This window comes from Arachis stenosperma, chromosome 6, assembly GCF_014773155.1.
Source record: "Arachis stenosperma cultivar V10309 chromosome 6, arast.V10309.gnm1.PFL2, whole genome shotgun sequence".
NCBI classification, from domain to species: domain Eukaryota; kingdom Viridiplantae; phylum Streptophyta; class Magnoliopsida; order Fabales; family Fabaceae; genus Arachis; species Arachis stenosperma.
Window position 1 is genome coordinate 132,863,410 of NC_080382.1, and position 17,562 is coordinate 132,880,971.

General features: G+C 28.5%; 1 protein-coding gene across 1 annotated transcript; it reads left to right on the forward strand.

The window, feature by feature from the left end:
* The first annotated feature begins 14,226 nt into the window (after positions 1–14,226).
* Positions 14,227–17,503, forward strand: LOC130932392 (uncharacterized). Its single transcript, XM_057861711.1, has 7 exons — positions 14,227–14,314; positions 15,056–15,207; positions 15,632–15,759; positions 15,856–16,067; positions 16,371–16,577; positions 16,933–17,013; positions 17,091–17,503. The coding sequence occupies exons 1-7, from the start codon at positions 14,274–14,276 to the stop codon at positions 17,335–17,337; spliced, it is 1,068 nt and encodes a 355-aa protein (XP_057717694.1). The 5' UTR covers positions 14,227–14,273; the 3' UTR covers positions 17,338–17,503.
* The last annotated feature ends 59 nt before the right edge of the window (positions 17,504–17,562 follow it).

Genomic DNA, 17,562 nt, shown 5'->3' on the forward strand with positions numbered 1-17,562 from the left:
CTTCGAATTTAATTATTTTTTACCAACAGAAAATAATGCTGTAAGTTCATTGCGCACAAAGACACTTTTTTTTTCAAATATATTTTTTTTCTTTTAAGGGAATGGATATTGTCACTCTTATTTTAATAATATTTTTTTTCTACAGATTTATACAAATATACAATACAAAAAATTATATGTAAAATTAATTATATTATAAAAAAATTTGAGAAACTGTATATTTTTTTTAAGAAGAAAAACTCGAATTTTCTCTAAACTAATTGATAATGTGTCTTGATCATTTTGCTAATATCTTGTTGGTCAAGACCGCATTTTGCATGGAAAGCGTTAAGGTGAGAAAAGAATTTTATTTCTGTTAAGAAGTAAATTCTAATTCCATTTTAAATTCAAATGCATGATTTAAAATAATTAATTGCATGAATATAATAAATTTCGTGTTCTTTATCATTTTATTTTTGTGGTTTCTTTATTTGTCTTTTTTATTTATTTATTAGAGATAATTTTAACATTTCAACCTTCAGTAATAATGAAATTACAAATCAAACCTTCTTTCATCTGATTTAGTTTGAACATTAATATAAGAATTAAAATTCTCTTGACAATTAAAGATTAATTTTATTGTATTCCAAACCAAAAAAAAAAAATTTCTATTATCAATGTGTTCCAAACGCACCCAAAAAATTCCTCACATTTAGAAACCATTGCCAAAGTAGTGGTCGTGCATTTTCCTGTGTTTTCTGTGTTTCCAGCATGCATAGCTAATTGAAACATATACTCGTATAATGAAGCCACTATAAAGAACGTGGACACAACAACACACACCAACATATATAATAATCTTCAAGCTATATCGTTTGAAGAAAAATATTATTCCTTAGCCCCTTATATATACCTTACTTTATGTTCAAAAATTCTAGCTGACCAAAGAACATTATGGTGTTATGTCGCTGTCCCCTTCTCTTTTTTCACCATCAACCATCACAAAGCAGAGATAACAAGTTCATATATATATTTAAAACATAAATACTTTTACAAAAAATAGTTAGAAAAATATATACCTTACTATTATGATATATATTAATATATTTAAAACAGAAATACTTTTACAAAAATAGTTAGAAAAATATATGATTATGGAATTTTAATTAAATTATCCTTATACTTTTAATGAAATTCTATATTTTATATTATCTTTAAAATATTAATGAAATTTTTTATGACTATTCTTCTCAAGTTAATCTCAATAGTTAAATTATATAAATTATAATATTTAGTTATATACAAATGCTAAAATATTGAATCGAATGCAGACAAATATAAATTTTATGTTGGTGATTTGATATGTATAACCTTAGCTTAAATTACTGGCATTATACTAAAAAAAATATCATTGTCTAATATATAATTAAGCTAAAATGAGAGAATTAAAATCTCATTGTATATTCTACTTCAAAGATTATTAGTCAAACATAAAAAGCATGGAGGCATCAGAATATGAATTTTTCCTATAAAACTTGGAGGTTAGAATTACTCAATCATAAACGAAGCTCTCACTAAGAAAGATGATTTTATCCATATTACATTAGTATTTAATAGATTTAACATTTTAATCATTCTTTGGTAAAATGCACCTCACTTCCCTCTACATTGAACTTTTATATCTATGAAATTAGCACCAAGATCCATAAATACCACCTACCCTAGATGAAATTTCATAAATGTGATGTATTATTGTAAATGATTGAAAAAAATGACAATCATATGCTATGAGAACAATTTAAAAATTCAATTTTGATAATGAATAATTATTAGATTAGAAAGAATCGTTATATAATTACAGAAATTTAAGTATCAGTAGTGGAATGATAAAAAATGATGAAATTCTAACTTTATTTTAGAATAATTAACTTTGATAAAAAAAAAACAAAAATATATTGCATTATTATTATATAAAATAGTTAAAGAAAAAATAATAATAAAAAAAATCAACATAATTATTAAAAATATATAATGTATAATCCTGTAATTATTGAAAATTTATTATAATTAATCATTTATTATTAACAAATCTTGTCGTTAATATATAATACCTTTTACAACTAAAGTTGAAAAAAAATACATAAAAACAAACATCAAAATGGGCAACATTAATATATTTATTAGTACATACATACCAAAATATTATGCATTTTAGAATGATAAGATCAAAATAATTAACAGACCACAATTGTGATGCGATATCATTTATGTAATTTATCTGGAATATAACTATTAGAATAATTATAACCAATCACATTAAAAATAGAATAAGCTATATGCAAGAGATTGAGTAAATTTGTAGGGATAAGTATTGTTTTGGTCTCTAAAATTTAGGGTCGGAATCGAAATTGTCTCTCACGTAATTTTTTATTTAGAATCATCCTAAACGTTTTATTTCGTATTAAAATCGTCCTTTTAATTTTTATGGACAAAAATATCCTCCACCACCACCAAGACATTTACCACCACCACCAGGACCTTTACCACTACCATCAGCATCTTTACCACCACCAAATACACCAAATCAGATTTAAGAACATCAAATTAGATTAAACAACATCAAATTCAACAACAAAATCAACACACAACAACAATAAAATTAGAAAATAACAAATCAAAATTAGAATTAGAAGCAAAGACAGAAACAGAAGCAGCAGATGTAGAAAAGAGAGGGGAAAGAAGGGGTGACGGCGAGCCAGTGACCAAGGGATAGGAGTCATCGCCATCACACGCGTTGTCATCACCATCATGTCGCACCCAGGAGAAAGGGAGAGAGGGATGCGAGCCAGTGACCAAGGGGGAGGAGTCGCCGCCGTTACATGCATCGCCGTCGAGGTGAGGAATGCGTCGCGCCCAGCCGCCGCTTAGCCTCGTCCCGCTGCCAGGTGGAGGTCATCACGTCGCCGCCCGAGAGAGAGAGAGAGAGAGAGAGAGAGAGAGAGAGAGAGAGAGAGAGAGAGAGAGAGAGAGAGAGAGAGAGAGAGAGAGAGAGAGAGAGAGAGAGAGAGAGAGAGAGAGGATGCGTCGGTGGTGGTGAGTGGTCACCGTGTTGCCGCCACTTCCGTCTCTCCTCCCCACTTTCCCTTTCCCTTCCCTCCTTCCCCCTTTCCCCTTCCCCCCCTTCACGTACCCTTTTCCTTCCCCCCCAATGCGTTCTTTTCTTTTATTTTTTTAAACTTTATAATTTTTTTATTAAAGTAGGGATAATTTAGTAATATAATTAAAAAATTTATTAAAAAGGACTATTTTTTAATATGAAATAAAACATTTAGGATGAGTCTAAATAAAAGATTACGTGAGGGACGATTTCGATTCCGACCCTAAACTTTAGAGACTAAAACAATACTTATCCCAAATTTTTATAATAGTCTTTGAAATTCGCATGAATACTCAATTTAGTTCTCAAGATCTCAATTTCTCTATAGTAGTCTTTCAAATAGAGCTCCGAACACTCATAGTGGTTCCTGGGCATATTTCTGGTGATGAGTCATTACCGGAGCGCTTATGTGGCGTCGTTTTGCTACACTGAATGGCTCCAAAACGTCGTCGTTTTGGTTTGGCGCCCTTGTATGTAAAAAATGACGCCGTTTAGATGATATGTAGTATGAAAAACAGTTTCGTCTCCAATACAAACACTTCACTCGTCTCTTCTTCTTCTACCCTCCCACTTTTTCGTTTCTTCATCAATGCCGTTGCCAAAAGATTCTGTTCTAGGGTTGAAAAAATTGAGAGAAGAACTAATCCGACTGAAGAGTCTTTTAGTTGTTCTCCTCCTTCACCAGAAGCACGAGGTTGCGACATCCTGATCAGACTCAAGGTAACCTTTTTTTACCTTGGATTTTCACTACAGTGTTGGTTTTTCATTATATGCAACTTGTTAGTGTAGTTGAAGTTCTGTCGTTTTGTTGTCATTGTAATCTCTAGAGTTTGAATGTTAGTTGAAGTTTTGTGAGGTTGCTCTATTTTACCCGAATGAACCAGTAATTTGATAAATGATATTTATAAAATTAAAAAAATATGTGTTTTTATGGGGTTGATTTTGCTTTTTTCTATTATGCATTAGTAGGCCTAGAAAATCTGTTTGTATTAAGTGAAAATTTTGAATTTCTTGCAGATGAAAGAGAGGTTGGATATCATGTTTCATCATGGGGTGATTTCAAAAAAAATGCAGAAGGGATAATGGTATATTCTCCAGACAACAAGGCATGTTTAGGTGATCTAGACGTTGATACTCTAGATATCTTCTACATATGGAACTACCATATATAAGGAGTTTGGGTACACTGACATAAAGGATTGTTGGTAACATATTTCTAGAAAAGACTTGGAGAATGGGTTGAGAAACGTAAATAATGACAAGAAAATAAGAGAGATGGTGAATTGTACTATGGAGTGATTGATGTATATTTCAAGCATGGAGTGTTAGTGTCGGAGGTCTTAGAGGGCAATGACACAGTTGTATATTTGGATGATGATGGTGGAGAGGGGTATAATACTACTACTACTACAGAGACTGCTATGAGTCTCCCCAAAATGAGACTTATTAAATCATAATTTCTGTTGAGAAGAAGAAAAATGATGGAGGTGATCCTGCACCTGAGCAGCAAGTTGGACAGGCTCAAGATAATGGTGACCAAAGTGATAGAAAAAACAATGTTGTTGTGCAGTCTACTGACAACGCACTACCCACTACTGTTGTACAACCAGTGGAGATAGAGATATCTCAGCCAACTGCTTCTAAGGCAGAAGATTCTCAACAGCTAGCTTACTATTTATATCATTAGGCTTTTGTTAATTAGGCTTTTATTATTTAAGTGGAATGCTCATTTATGTGTAATGCTAATTTTTATTCATATAGGATTTTGGTATGAAAAGGCATTCAAAGTTGTCACCAAGAAGAAGATCCTCTTCACTAGCAACCTCTCTAACAGTGAATCCCATGCAGGGTGCTAGACTGCTAGTGATAAACTACTATGTTATGGTTTATTTTGTATTGAATTGAGTGGATTTTAAGTTTCCTTCCTAATTTTGTGCTATGCTTGAAAACATACTTCTTTGGCCTTAAAATCGCTAATTTTTAATCCTCTTTTATTATCATTCGATGCCATGATATGTGCGTTAAGTAATTTCAGGTTTTATAGGGCAGGAATGACATGGAGAATTGAAAGGAAGCATGCAAAAGTGGAAGGAACACAAGAAATTAAAGGTTTGAGAAGCTAGAACTGACGCGCGCGCATGGCTAGATCACACCATCCTACAACCGACGTGTACGCATGACTGACGCATACGCGAGACGAGCGTTGTGCCTCAGTAAAGTGAATTCGCTGGGGGCGATTTCTGGGTTACTTTTGACCCAGTTTCAGGCCTGAAAATGAAGACAAGAGGTTTCAGAGTGGAGCTGGAAAGGATCATTGATTCACAAACCATTCATTCACATTTTAGGTTTTAGATGTAGAATTATAGAGAAAGAGACTCTCTCCTTTCTCTAGGTTTTAGGGTTTCTTTTAGTTTTATTTCTTCTCAAATTCAGATTTCCATCTTGCTTTAATTTACTTTCTTTTCTACCTTTTATTGTTCTAGTATCTTAGTTTATCTTCTCTTGTTGATTTTTTTATTTTTCCAATTTAGTTTATGAACTCTTCTTGTTAGATTTAATTTTCTTTTAATGCAATTTGAGGTATTTCATGTTTATTGCTTCTTTCTTTAATTGTTGGTTATTGATTCCTTGCATTTGTTAATCTTAGATTTTACTATTTCTTGTTACTTTTCTATACTTTTATTTTGTGCCTTCCAAGTGTTTGATAAAATGTTTGGTTGGATTTTAAAATAGATTTTTATATTCTTAACTTGGATTGATTAATTAGAGACTCTTGAGTTATCAAAATTCTTTTGTTGATTTGTTGATTGGTAATTGAAAGTTGCTAGTTGGCTTGAGTCTCACTAAATCTAGTCTTTGATTAGGACTTGTGAACTTAAGTCGATTTTGCTTGCTTGACTTTTCTTCATTTGTTAGAGGATAATTAAGTGAAAGCGATTTGCACTTACCATCACAATTGATGATGATAATAAGGATATGAATTCTAATTCTCAATCCTTGCTAGGACCTTTCTTAGTTATTAGTTTATTTTTCTCGCAATTTATATTTTCTTGTTCCTTATTTCAAAACCCCAAAAATATACAATCCCATAACCAATAATAAATACACTTTCCTGCAATTTCTTGAGAGACGACCCAATGTTTAAATACTTCAGTTAATTTTATTGGATTTGCTTAAGTGACAAACAAATTAAACGTTGATTAAAGTTTAATTGTCGATTTAGATCTATATTTGTAATGCGATTTTTATTGAGAAATTTTTTACCGACATTTTTCCTCCGTCAGCTAGTTCAGGAACGACAATAAAATTTGTCAACTTGATGAAATTCATCCCAACCAGGGACGGATGCACATGTATAAGTGTAGGGGCAAGTGCCCCCACTATAATTTGAAATTTTTTTGAGTAGTATATGATAATAAAATTTATTTGTCCCCATTAAATTATTGAATTTGACCCCACAATAATTTTTTACTCAATTTTAAGTACTTCATAGTTAATTTAAGAATTGTATATTAGATATCGTTAGAATGATCAATTTTTAATTTAAATAAAATTTGTGTTTTTTTTTTTAGAAATCGATCTGAAAGAGTATTATTTATCTTTTTTTATATTAGTTTTAATTTTTTTTTTCGGTAACAACTACATTAATTGAAATAACTTTTTTAACTATGAATTTCAATAAAAATTGACTTCTAATTGTATGAGAAGTAAATTTCTAAATAAGTATATATATATATATATATATATATATATATATAAGAGTAATATTACACATTCAAGTCTTTTTATGAATTAAGTCTAATCAAATTAAACAATAAGACTTTAAATAATGCTAGCCATAACTGATTTTTGTTATCTTAGACTAATTTGGTTGGAATTAGTTAACAAAAAAAACTTGAATATGTAGCAGTATTCTATATAAAAAGAGAGATATTTCGATTGTATTATTAAAGAAAAAGATTACTCAATTTTTTTAAATATAAAACCTAAATAATAAAATTTTAAATTATATATTATCATTTAAATTACTATTTTAGTGTTTTAATTTGTAAATTATACACTTTAAAGACTAATCATATTATATATGCATAAAAAATAATCACATGTATACATATTAAAATAAAAAATACAAATTAAAAATATATATATTTATATATAAATATATAATGATTAATAAATAATTTGATAACTGATTTTTATGTGCACATAATATTTTTATTATAAAAATTTTTATTATATTATATATATTTTGCCACCACTATCAAAATTTTTTGGATCCGTTCCAAGATTTAAGTATAAAAAAAAATGAATTAATTAAAGACTTTAGATAAATGTGTATAGAGCTTTCTATTTTGTGTTATTAGACCTTTTCACTAGACAATAACTATACAAGAATGTGTGATCTTTTATGTTTCGTTGTGATGTCCTTCTTTTTGAGACAATTACATTTAGCAACTTCATGTTACTTGGCTGCCCTTTATGTTTGTCACAGGCTATTTTTTGCTAAACTATAAAATTTATCTTAATATACTTATGTTTTGTGGTTTTCAATTACTTTTGTTGCCTTCTTTAACATATTACTGTTTTTTGTTCATTTAATTTCATGAACAACTATAAACACAATACATTTATAGTTATTTGAGTTTTTTTATTCCATCAACAAATACTATTTTTACATCTATTGCTCATCCAATGAATACAGAAAATCCAACACCAACTCATTCATGGTTTACAATATAGGATAATCATCAACATGATCAATACAGACACAACTAATACCAACAACTAGGTAACTACTTTTTGCATTTGGGTATCTTTCTCTAACCTCCAAAATCTCCAATCAAAGTTCACCTTCACTTGATGATCATCACTATAAGATTCTGATTTATCAACCTGTTCATCATTCTCAGTATCTATCCACACAAAAAGTTCACATCATCTCTTTCTACTTGTCTGTAACCAACAAAAGATATAACATGATCAACATTCAGACAAGAACAAGAGAAAAACAGTAAAGTAAGGACAATCATAACAACACAAGTAATACTGCTAACTTACATTATAATTGGGACAACCATAAAATGGTTTGTTTGGATTTGAATTTGTTCCGGACCACCTGAAAATTGGTCGGTAGTCATAACCGCACCATTTTAGTAGCTCCGATCTTCTGCTCTTACTTGGCGTTCTCGTCTGGTTCCAACTAGATGGGGAACGAATAGAGCTTCCACCAGCAGTGCTACCACCACCCATCATCGACATAACGAATAACAACAACCAGAAGGGTGAGAAGAAAACGATAACAAGAAGAAGAAATAAATTTTTTAAAAATTTGAAAATTTGGGGTTAAATACAGAGAAAAGGATCAATGTGGGTATAAATTAAAAACGTGCTAGCTAAGCTAATCGTTGGAGCCATTCAGCGTGACAAAACGACGCTACGTAAGTGCTCTGATGATGACTCATCACTAAAAATATGCCTAAAGATCACTATAAGTGCTCGGAGTTCTATTTAGAGAACTACTATAAAAAAATTAAAATTTTAAAAATTACATTAAATATTTATATAAATCTAGAGACTATTATAAAAATTTACTCGTAAAAAATTGCATTTATTATCATACACTCAAATCCAAGGTAGAAGAGTTTAAAAGCTGTCACTTTCAGAAAAACCAGATAAGGTGTTTGTAGCTAGCTAAGCACATGTAAGCTTTATGGTATTCTCTAAAGGCATCAATTTATAGCGTCTTTTATTTTGTATATGGGAATAGTCCTAGCATATATTACGTGGGTAGGTTGACTTTGAAACCCTAGGGAATGTCAAAGAAGAGAAGGACCCTCTTCTCTTTTGACTATGAAGAATAACGGGGGACCCTAAAAGTGGATTCTTCATTTAACTTAGTGTGGGAGCCCCCCAACCAAATTCACAAAGTTGCATCGGATAGAATATCTTTAATTCATAATAACTACATGTTCATGAAATTCAGGACCACTCATAACACCATCATGCAAGCGCGTAACTCACCATGAATATTCCAGCATACCGGTGCCCTCTTTCTCACCTTTTTGCTTAGCTAAGAGCAAGTCCAATAAAAAACACTTCATGCTCTTCCTTTTTCATTTAAGGTCCATTACATTATCATTTACATTACAATCTTGTTAAGTTACCAACAATATTTCTGCCAACTTCTACCAATTCTTATTTATAATTGTGTTTAAAACAAGTGTCTTTATAAATGTATTTAATAAAAATGTCTTTTTTATGCCGTATTTAATAGAATTATCTTTATAAATATATTTTTTGCATATATTTCTTTATATATGTGTTTAAAATATAATAATTAATTATTATTAATAATAAATTGACAGATAATATGTTAGTACCATATATTTTTTCTTTATATTATACTTAAAATAAATGCTAATACATCTCAAAGGAGTAAAGAGTGTAACACTTTTTAAATTCTAAAATCTGAATTCTTTACTTTAAGTCGTAAATTTTCTAATATTTGCTTAATTTATAGGAAGTGCATTACTACTTAGACATTACTTAATAAAGGAGAATTTAAGAATAAACCTCTAAATAGTTAATATGAAAACTAAACTTGTGATTTCACGCTTAATTAAAATAAAAATAATTAATATAATTATTAATTTTATTTTATAATGTGTTAAAGATTTTTATTTAAAATTAGGTTTGAACAGAAAAAAAGTTTCATTTCATTTAAGGGAGAGATTCAAGGAGTCGCTTACGTACTTCTATTAATTAAGCATGAACAAGTTGGTTAGCTCTTAAGCGTATTAATTTTATGTATATTATAATATTCTATCACATAAAAGCATACATTATAATTGTAAATTAGATGTGATAAGACATTATGACACCTAAAAAAAATATATATATAATATTCAAAAGATAATAGCATAATTAGAAATATATGAAGAAAAAATAAATAAAATGACGACCGTTATCACACACAAAATATTAAAACTAAAAGGTCGTTATATATATATATATATATATATATATATATATATATATATATATATATATATATATATATATAAAAGATTCATGATAAAATACATAAAAAGTACTAATCTTGACTCGTGAAAAAAAAGTCAGCTAGAATATTATAAAACTAAAAATGTACAAAATACATTCTATTTCTTTAAAATAAAACATCTAAGAAGAATATATAATACAGTATTCAAAAACAAAAAACAGTACTACATAATAAAATAACTTCAAAAGTAAAGTCTTCTTCATTTTACCAACAAGTCTCACATTCTCAGTGAGATGCATCGCGTCCTACCTGTATCTAAAAAACATAAATTTCACGACAAGTGAGAATCCAAAAGTTTTAGTAGGATAATAGTTTCAAATAGAAACTATATAAAACGACATGATGAACCTGCTAGACAATCTTAATATCTAAACATACAAAGTTTAAGTTTAGGGTTAAACTAACCTATTTAAAAATAAATTCGTCTAAAATAATTGTACTTTTCATTATTAGTTTCATGAGTACTAAATAGTCATCTTAATTAATATTTTCAAGCTCAGAAGTCTTAGTAATCTCATTAGTTTTTAATAGTTTCAGTAAATCTTAATAGTCTCAAAAAATCATCAACAATCTTATTAGTTTCAATCAAGGTTTTAAGAAGTGGATTGATCATTGAATCACTTTAATCACTAATTTACTAGTTTATTAATCTAATCGGTTTAACCGTGATTCAATTCAATTAAAAAATTATTTTAAAATAAAATAATAAATAAATTAAAAATAAATATTTTAAGATATAATTATAATTTAATATAAATCTTAAAATATTTTTTAAAATTAAAACACTACATAAACTGTTATATTTTAAATTAATAATCAATATAATCTCAAATCTTAAAATTAAAAATGTAAGTACAATTAATCACTCAAAAAAATAAAAAAAAATAATAATCAATTATCATGTTCCAACCAAACAACTCAAGGAGCAATCACATAAATACATATCTAATTTTGGATTAATATAATTTTTTAACAACATGAAAATGATGAAAGAATGACGATAGAAAGCGTAAGACATGAATCATCATCATATAAATATTTTTACTCTTCTTGTTTTAGGATAATAATGTAGTCTAAAACCACTCAAAATTAATCCACCGCCTTGGATTTACAAGAAAAAATAAAAAGTATAAGTCTGAGATTAAAAAATGTCCCAAACAATTTGTATAAAACATTTCACTCTTGAAATTTCGCTGAAAGGGAAATCTAATTTACTGATATTCATTATATGCAGTGCAGGTTGATTCAAGTCATTTCCAACCTTTTGATTCCAAAAACACCCTCAATGAGACGATGGTGGAAACATTCATATATATAGATAGATACATGGAACAAATTGAAGAATATGATGATGAGCAATTTAGCAGCATCAACGTGTTTGGAATTTGGATGATAGAGAGGGCAAGGAATGCTGAGTAGTCGTCAGTTTCATTCCTGCTCACATAATAATAATAATAATAATAATAATAATAATAATAATAATAATAATAATAGAGGAAGTATAGGGAGTTAATGGAATATTTATACGATGTGTACAATGGGGTATAAGGATATTCGATTCAATAGGATATACAGATATTTATTATTCCTGGTAGTCATATGGTTATTCTAGATAGTATAGATGTGTTTGAGAAAGTAATATTTTATCGTGGATGTTCATTTTTTAACTCATATTAGGCAAAATAAATAATCCGTTGTACACATTATATAAATATTCCATTAACTCTCTAGCAAAGCTAATAATAATAATAATAATAATAATAATAATAATAATAATAATAATAATAATGCATGATTGGTATTGTCTTTCTTTTCTCTTTTCAATTATTCAACAACACAACACACTGCACATTACTCATCAGTCATCACTACTGTGGATGGCCACACGGTCCACCCTTCCCTTTTTTTCTGTCTACTTTTTCTTGCCATTATTCTCAAACAACAAATGGAGATTGTTTGTACTCTATCTACAGCATACATAACAAATCGGGTTATGTTAAATGGACAATAATTTAAAATTATTTTATTTTATTTAATATTTATAATTATATACTTATTACATTAATATTATTTAATTATTTTAATAATTATTAAAAATAAAATAAATAATAATTAAAAATATAAAATAAGATAATTTATAATATTTTAAATTAACTTTTTATCAAAAAATATTAAAAAATTATCAAAATTTATTATTTTTTGTTATTATTTTTAACCATCAATTTAATTTTTTTAGCCTAATAATCCAATAATATATTTTAGATCATAGTTTTAAATATTAATAATTAAATAAAGATAAAAAATAATAAATTTTTATAGTTTTCTAATATTTCTCCTTTTATTATGTCTCAAATATTTTTTAAATAAATTATAATAAAATTATATCATTTTTCGCAATAACTTTGGCTCATCATGCACATCACATATCCAAAACTAACCTCTTGTATAGATAGATGATGTATTTTAACAGCATAATCTTATCTCCTTTATTATATATGTGATAATATATAAAAAGGTGATTTATCTTCTAATTTGAGAAGAGTACCGGGATAATTTTCATTCTATTTTATCCAATCATACAGATAACATACAATAAGATTTTCTATGAATTTCTAAGTGAAATATTTAGGTTACGTTTGCAATAATTTATTAACATATCCTGAAAAATAATTGTCCATGGAAGCTGAGAAAAATTCCTCAAAGGTATAAAGGACAAGATAGGGAAAAAGGGAATATTTGACTCGTTTCAGATTTAAGTGGTTGCCACCCAAATTTTAAGTGAGAGAAGAATGAGTCCTCGGTTTCCTTACATACACAGATAGAGACGACCTTAGATGAAATCCAAGCAGGTTTTAAAGATTTGTAGAAAGACGAATCATCTGTTGGTCAAACCTACTTTCATATATATAGACTCGTAGGCATCACATGCATGCAATGTTTCCAAATATTTCCTTATTTCTTCAATTTTAATTAATCACATATATTATAGAAAATAATTAAAATATGATAAAGTTAAGAAAGAAAAAACAGAAATATGTATTCTAGTTTTAATTAGGGATATCGAGGTATATTATTTGTTTTTTCACTCTCTCTAAAATATTGTTTTGAGAATCAAATTAAATCAGTCGGTTTGACTAGATTAATAAAAATCAGTTATTAAAAAAATAAAAAAATTGGTTAAATAATCCGCTAATATCTATTTTTTTAATAATGAATCAATTTAAAATAATAAAATACAAAAAATTTAAAAAATTATATATTTTATATATAAATATATTATTTTATTATATTTAATTTAATTTCGGTTGAATTTTGATCGAACCTCAAAACCTTTAAATTTTTAATTTTACTGATTCGATCTTCAATTTAATTTTTAAAACTTTGGTGTAAAATAATTTTATATAGACTATATGAACGGATGAATATTTAAAAAAATAAACGTAATTAAACAATATGAAATATTTTATATTATTAATACATTTAAATTAAACTCTTTTAAATTAAAGATGAAGTACATTGGAGGTGTATGTTTTTTTTTTATAATTTAAATTAAATTCATACCTAAGTAGAAGAAATACTTAACCAAAGCCAATAACGATGGTACATGTTTTGCACCTACTATGTACATTAAAGCAATGACAAGGAATCTGAGAAAGAAACGGCAAAGTTGGGCCCCGAGAATCTGGATTGTGGAATATAGATCATTATTACGAATGTAAGAATGGTCTACACACACAAAATAGAATAGATACAAAAACTGCATGGCCGATTATTGCCAGAGATTATTATTTAAAACAAAAAAAAAAAAGAAAAAAGAAAAGAAACGAAGGAGAGAGAAGAGGGCGAAGAAAGAATCATGAGAGATATACTGATGATGATGATGAATGAATAATTGTGGCTTTAGGAATTGACTATTATGTATGCAACTTGGTTCAACCAAAGCTATTAACTACTTTAACTTGGCCTGCATCACTCTATAAATACCTTCATACTCTTATTACCTTCATCCTCAACTCCGACTCTTTTCTTCTCATTCAGAACACGTTATACAATACATCACTGTTAAGAATTACTATGGATTATTCCAGAATTATTGAGTCTTCAGAAACTCACAGGTTCTCTTTCTCTCTTTCTCTCTCTTTCTCTCTGATGCACAAGCACACGCATGGTTAGTTACACAAACCATCAATCAGTGCACGTGCTTATTAATATGTAAGGGTTTATTACCATGATGATTAGTTAGAGTCATAGATGCTCCTTTCTCCTAATTTGTGGTTTTCAATTCTATAAAATTAAAAATACTTAAACAATATAATTTGGTCTTTAATAGTCCATCAAAGATTTCTACAACAAAAATTTCAGTTTCGAGATACAAAATTTTAATTCTCTCGTTAAGGATACAGGTAATTAAAATTTTTAAAAATATAAAATAAAGCTTTAATAACAATTTTTTAAAAAAAATTATTTAATTTTTTAAATTTTAAATTTATCTTTTCAATTTTTATATTAATGTTAAACTAAACATAATACTCAGTCTAGTACATTTTGCACCAAACATAATATCAAAACTTAATTTAATTTTTACCTTTTTATTTAAAATTTTCAATTTTAATGTTTTAATCTCAATCTTCTTTCAAACGTAGCCTTAATAACCAATTTTAGTGTATGTGTAATATACATGATATAATTTACTACTTTAATTATTCTTTGAGTATATGAATGAGTGGATACATGTACTAATTAGATTAGATAATAATGGATGTTTTGTGCTTTGTTTAGTTACACATCATTGTTATCTCGCCAAATTAAACTAAGTAAACGAAATTTACAAATGTTAAATTGATGTGAATGAATAGGAATAAGTGTGCGGCATGCTTCAGACAGTTCAACAAACTGGAGCACTTGGTGGAGCACATGAGAATCTCATACCATTCGGGTCATGAACCAACTTGTGCCATTTGCAGAAAACACTGCAGGTCATTTGAGTCTCTAAGGGAACACCTTATAGGTAATATATAAATCCATAATAATAATATTCATTATTCTATTTCTCTTTAAAACATCAAATTAGGGTCGTTTTTTCTTTTTTTTTTCTTTTTCGTTTCTATTTTAATTTTTATTACAAAAGTGTCACCACGATGTCTTCATTTTATTTTACTACAGCTAGGGTTTTCACTAACGACACTTAAGATCAAGGTCTTAATTAATTACTGCAATTCGCAATACTGTGCAATTTAAAAGTATTACTCGTCCACTTAGGCAAGTGTCGGAGTTCAAATCCTATCTTGTGCATGCAATAATCTATTGATCAGCGATAGACTCTTAAGTGAAGTTGAGATCTGCGACAGATTTTAGTAATTTGTCTGTCTACTATAGGCAAATAAAATAAAAGTATGGTTATGATCTGATTTTTTTATTGTTATATTTTTCAGGTCCATTGCCGAAACAGGAATGCCGGGATATATTTGCATACCGAGGGTGCAAGTTTTGCTTGAAGGTGTTTGACAGCCCTAACTCGCGCAGGGTCCACCAAGAAAAATGCCAACTCTCTGGACTAACTGTATATACATACATCCATCTATATGACTTGTTAGAAACTAATTTGATTAAAAAATTTTTTAATTAACTTTCTTTACTGCTGCATATTATATAATAGGGAATGATTGGTCGGTTTTCTAGCATGGGTCTTCGAGATAATTTGACAATTGGATCAAGAGGAGCACCAGTAGTTGCACTTGCTTGTAAGATGGTTGGTGGTGGCAGTGATGGCTCACTTGATCTTTGTGCAAGAGTCTGCATAATTGATGAGCATGAGAACATCATCTTCCATTCTTATGTCAAACCACCATTTCCAGTCACTAATTATAGGTTCGTATTATTAATCACTTTTTTAACTTCCATTATTACATCCAACCAGCTTTTCAAGTGATTAGCTCATTTGTTCGCATAATTAAGTATTAGAATTCGAATTCCGTCTTGTCTATGCAACAATCTGTATTGGCTAATAACAAATTCTTAAATGAATTAGTGTTTAATTTACCGAATAGTTGAAAGATATCGAGGAAAACAAACGAAAAAAATTTTCACTAGGTCTTGGTTAAACTGTTAATGATTTGGATTGAAAAGGAAAAGAAGGAATTATGATTAATGCAGATTATGATTGATGAACAGGTACGAGACAACAGGTATTAGAGCAGAATATTTGAGGGATGCAATAGCAATGAGGCAAGTTCAGAGGAAGATTCAAGACTTCCTTTGCAATGGAGAGCCCATGTGGACAATTAGAGCAAGAGGTGGCAAAGCCAGGATTCTTGTTGGTCATGGTTTGGATCATGACCTAGAATGTCTCCAAATAGAATATCGACCAGAAAAGATAAGGTAATTAATATTAACAAGCATAAAATATTAAATATACATCTTTATTTTTATAATTTATTTTATGTTATAAAAAATAAATTTCATATTTTCTTTTATTTTTAATCAATTATTTCAATATAAAGATTGAAAGTTTTGTACATATAATATAAAATATACACATCAAATAGTGTATATAATATTTTTCTTTAATAAATTTAATTCAATATTATTAGACACACATAACATGAAACTATGTATAGATTCACAATACACTTTATAATAAGAAGAATAGATATAGGTACCACAATATTTTATATTGTAGTATAATTGCATCAGTATCCAGAATTTAAAACGTGTCAAATTTGTGTGTCAACAGGGACACTGCAAAATACCCTCCTCTGATGAAAACAAGCAAGTTGAGCAACTCACTTAAATACTTAACACAAACATATCTAGGGTAAGTAACAATCTCAAAAAGGAAAGGAAAGACAGTACATGTGAAACATCAATGTTAATAAAGGTACTTTTTTGCAGGTATGACATTCAAACTGGGATACAGGATCCTTATGATGATTGTGTTGCAACAATGAGACTCTACAAGAGAATGAGGTCCCAGGCACATAGAATGGAGGATTACCCTTTGGCATCTGACCCTCAGAACAGAAACAATTTTGCTTCTTGGAGACAAAGTGAGCTTGAAAGAATGAGTCCTGAACAAATGCTTGAAATTTCAAGGTCTGATTACTATTGCTGGTGCATGGATTCCTTATATACCTCATGAATCTGATGATGGGTCCTACCAGTATATCTCATTTTATTTAATTTCTACTAATTTAAGAACAACAAATAAAGTATACTATATATGTTTCGGTTATTAGTTTTGAATAGTAGGTTTATATCATATATAGCTTGCACTACTCAATATAGTAGCTAGATATATATGTGTATGTATGATATATTTCAATGTGTTATTGTTGAGTATTATAATTTTACCTATACCATTAAT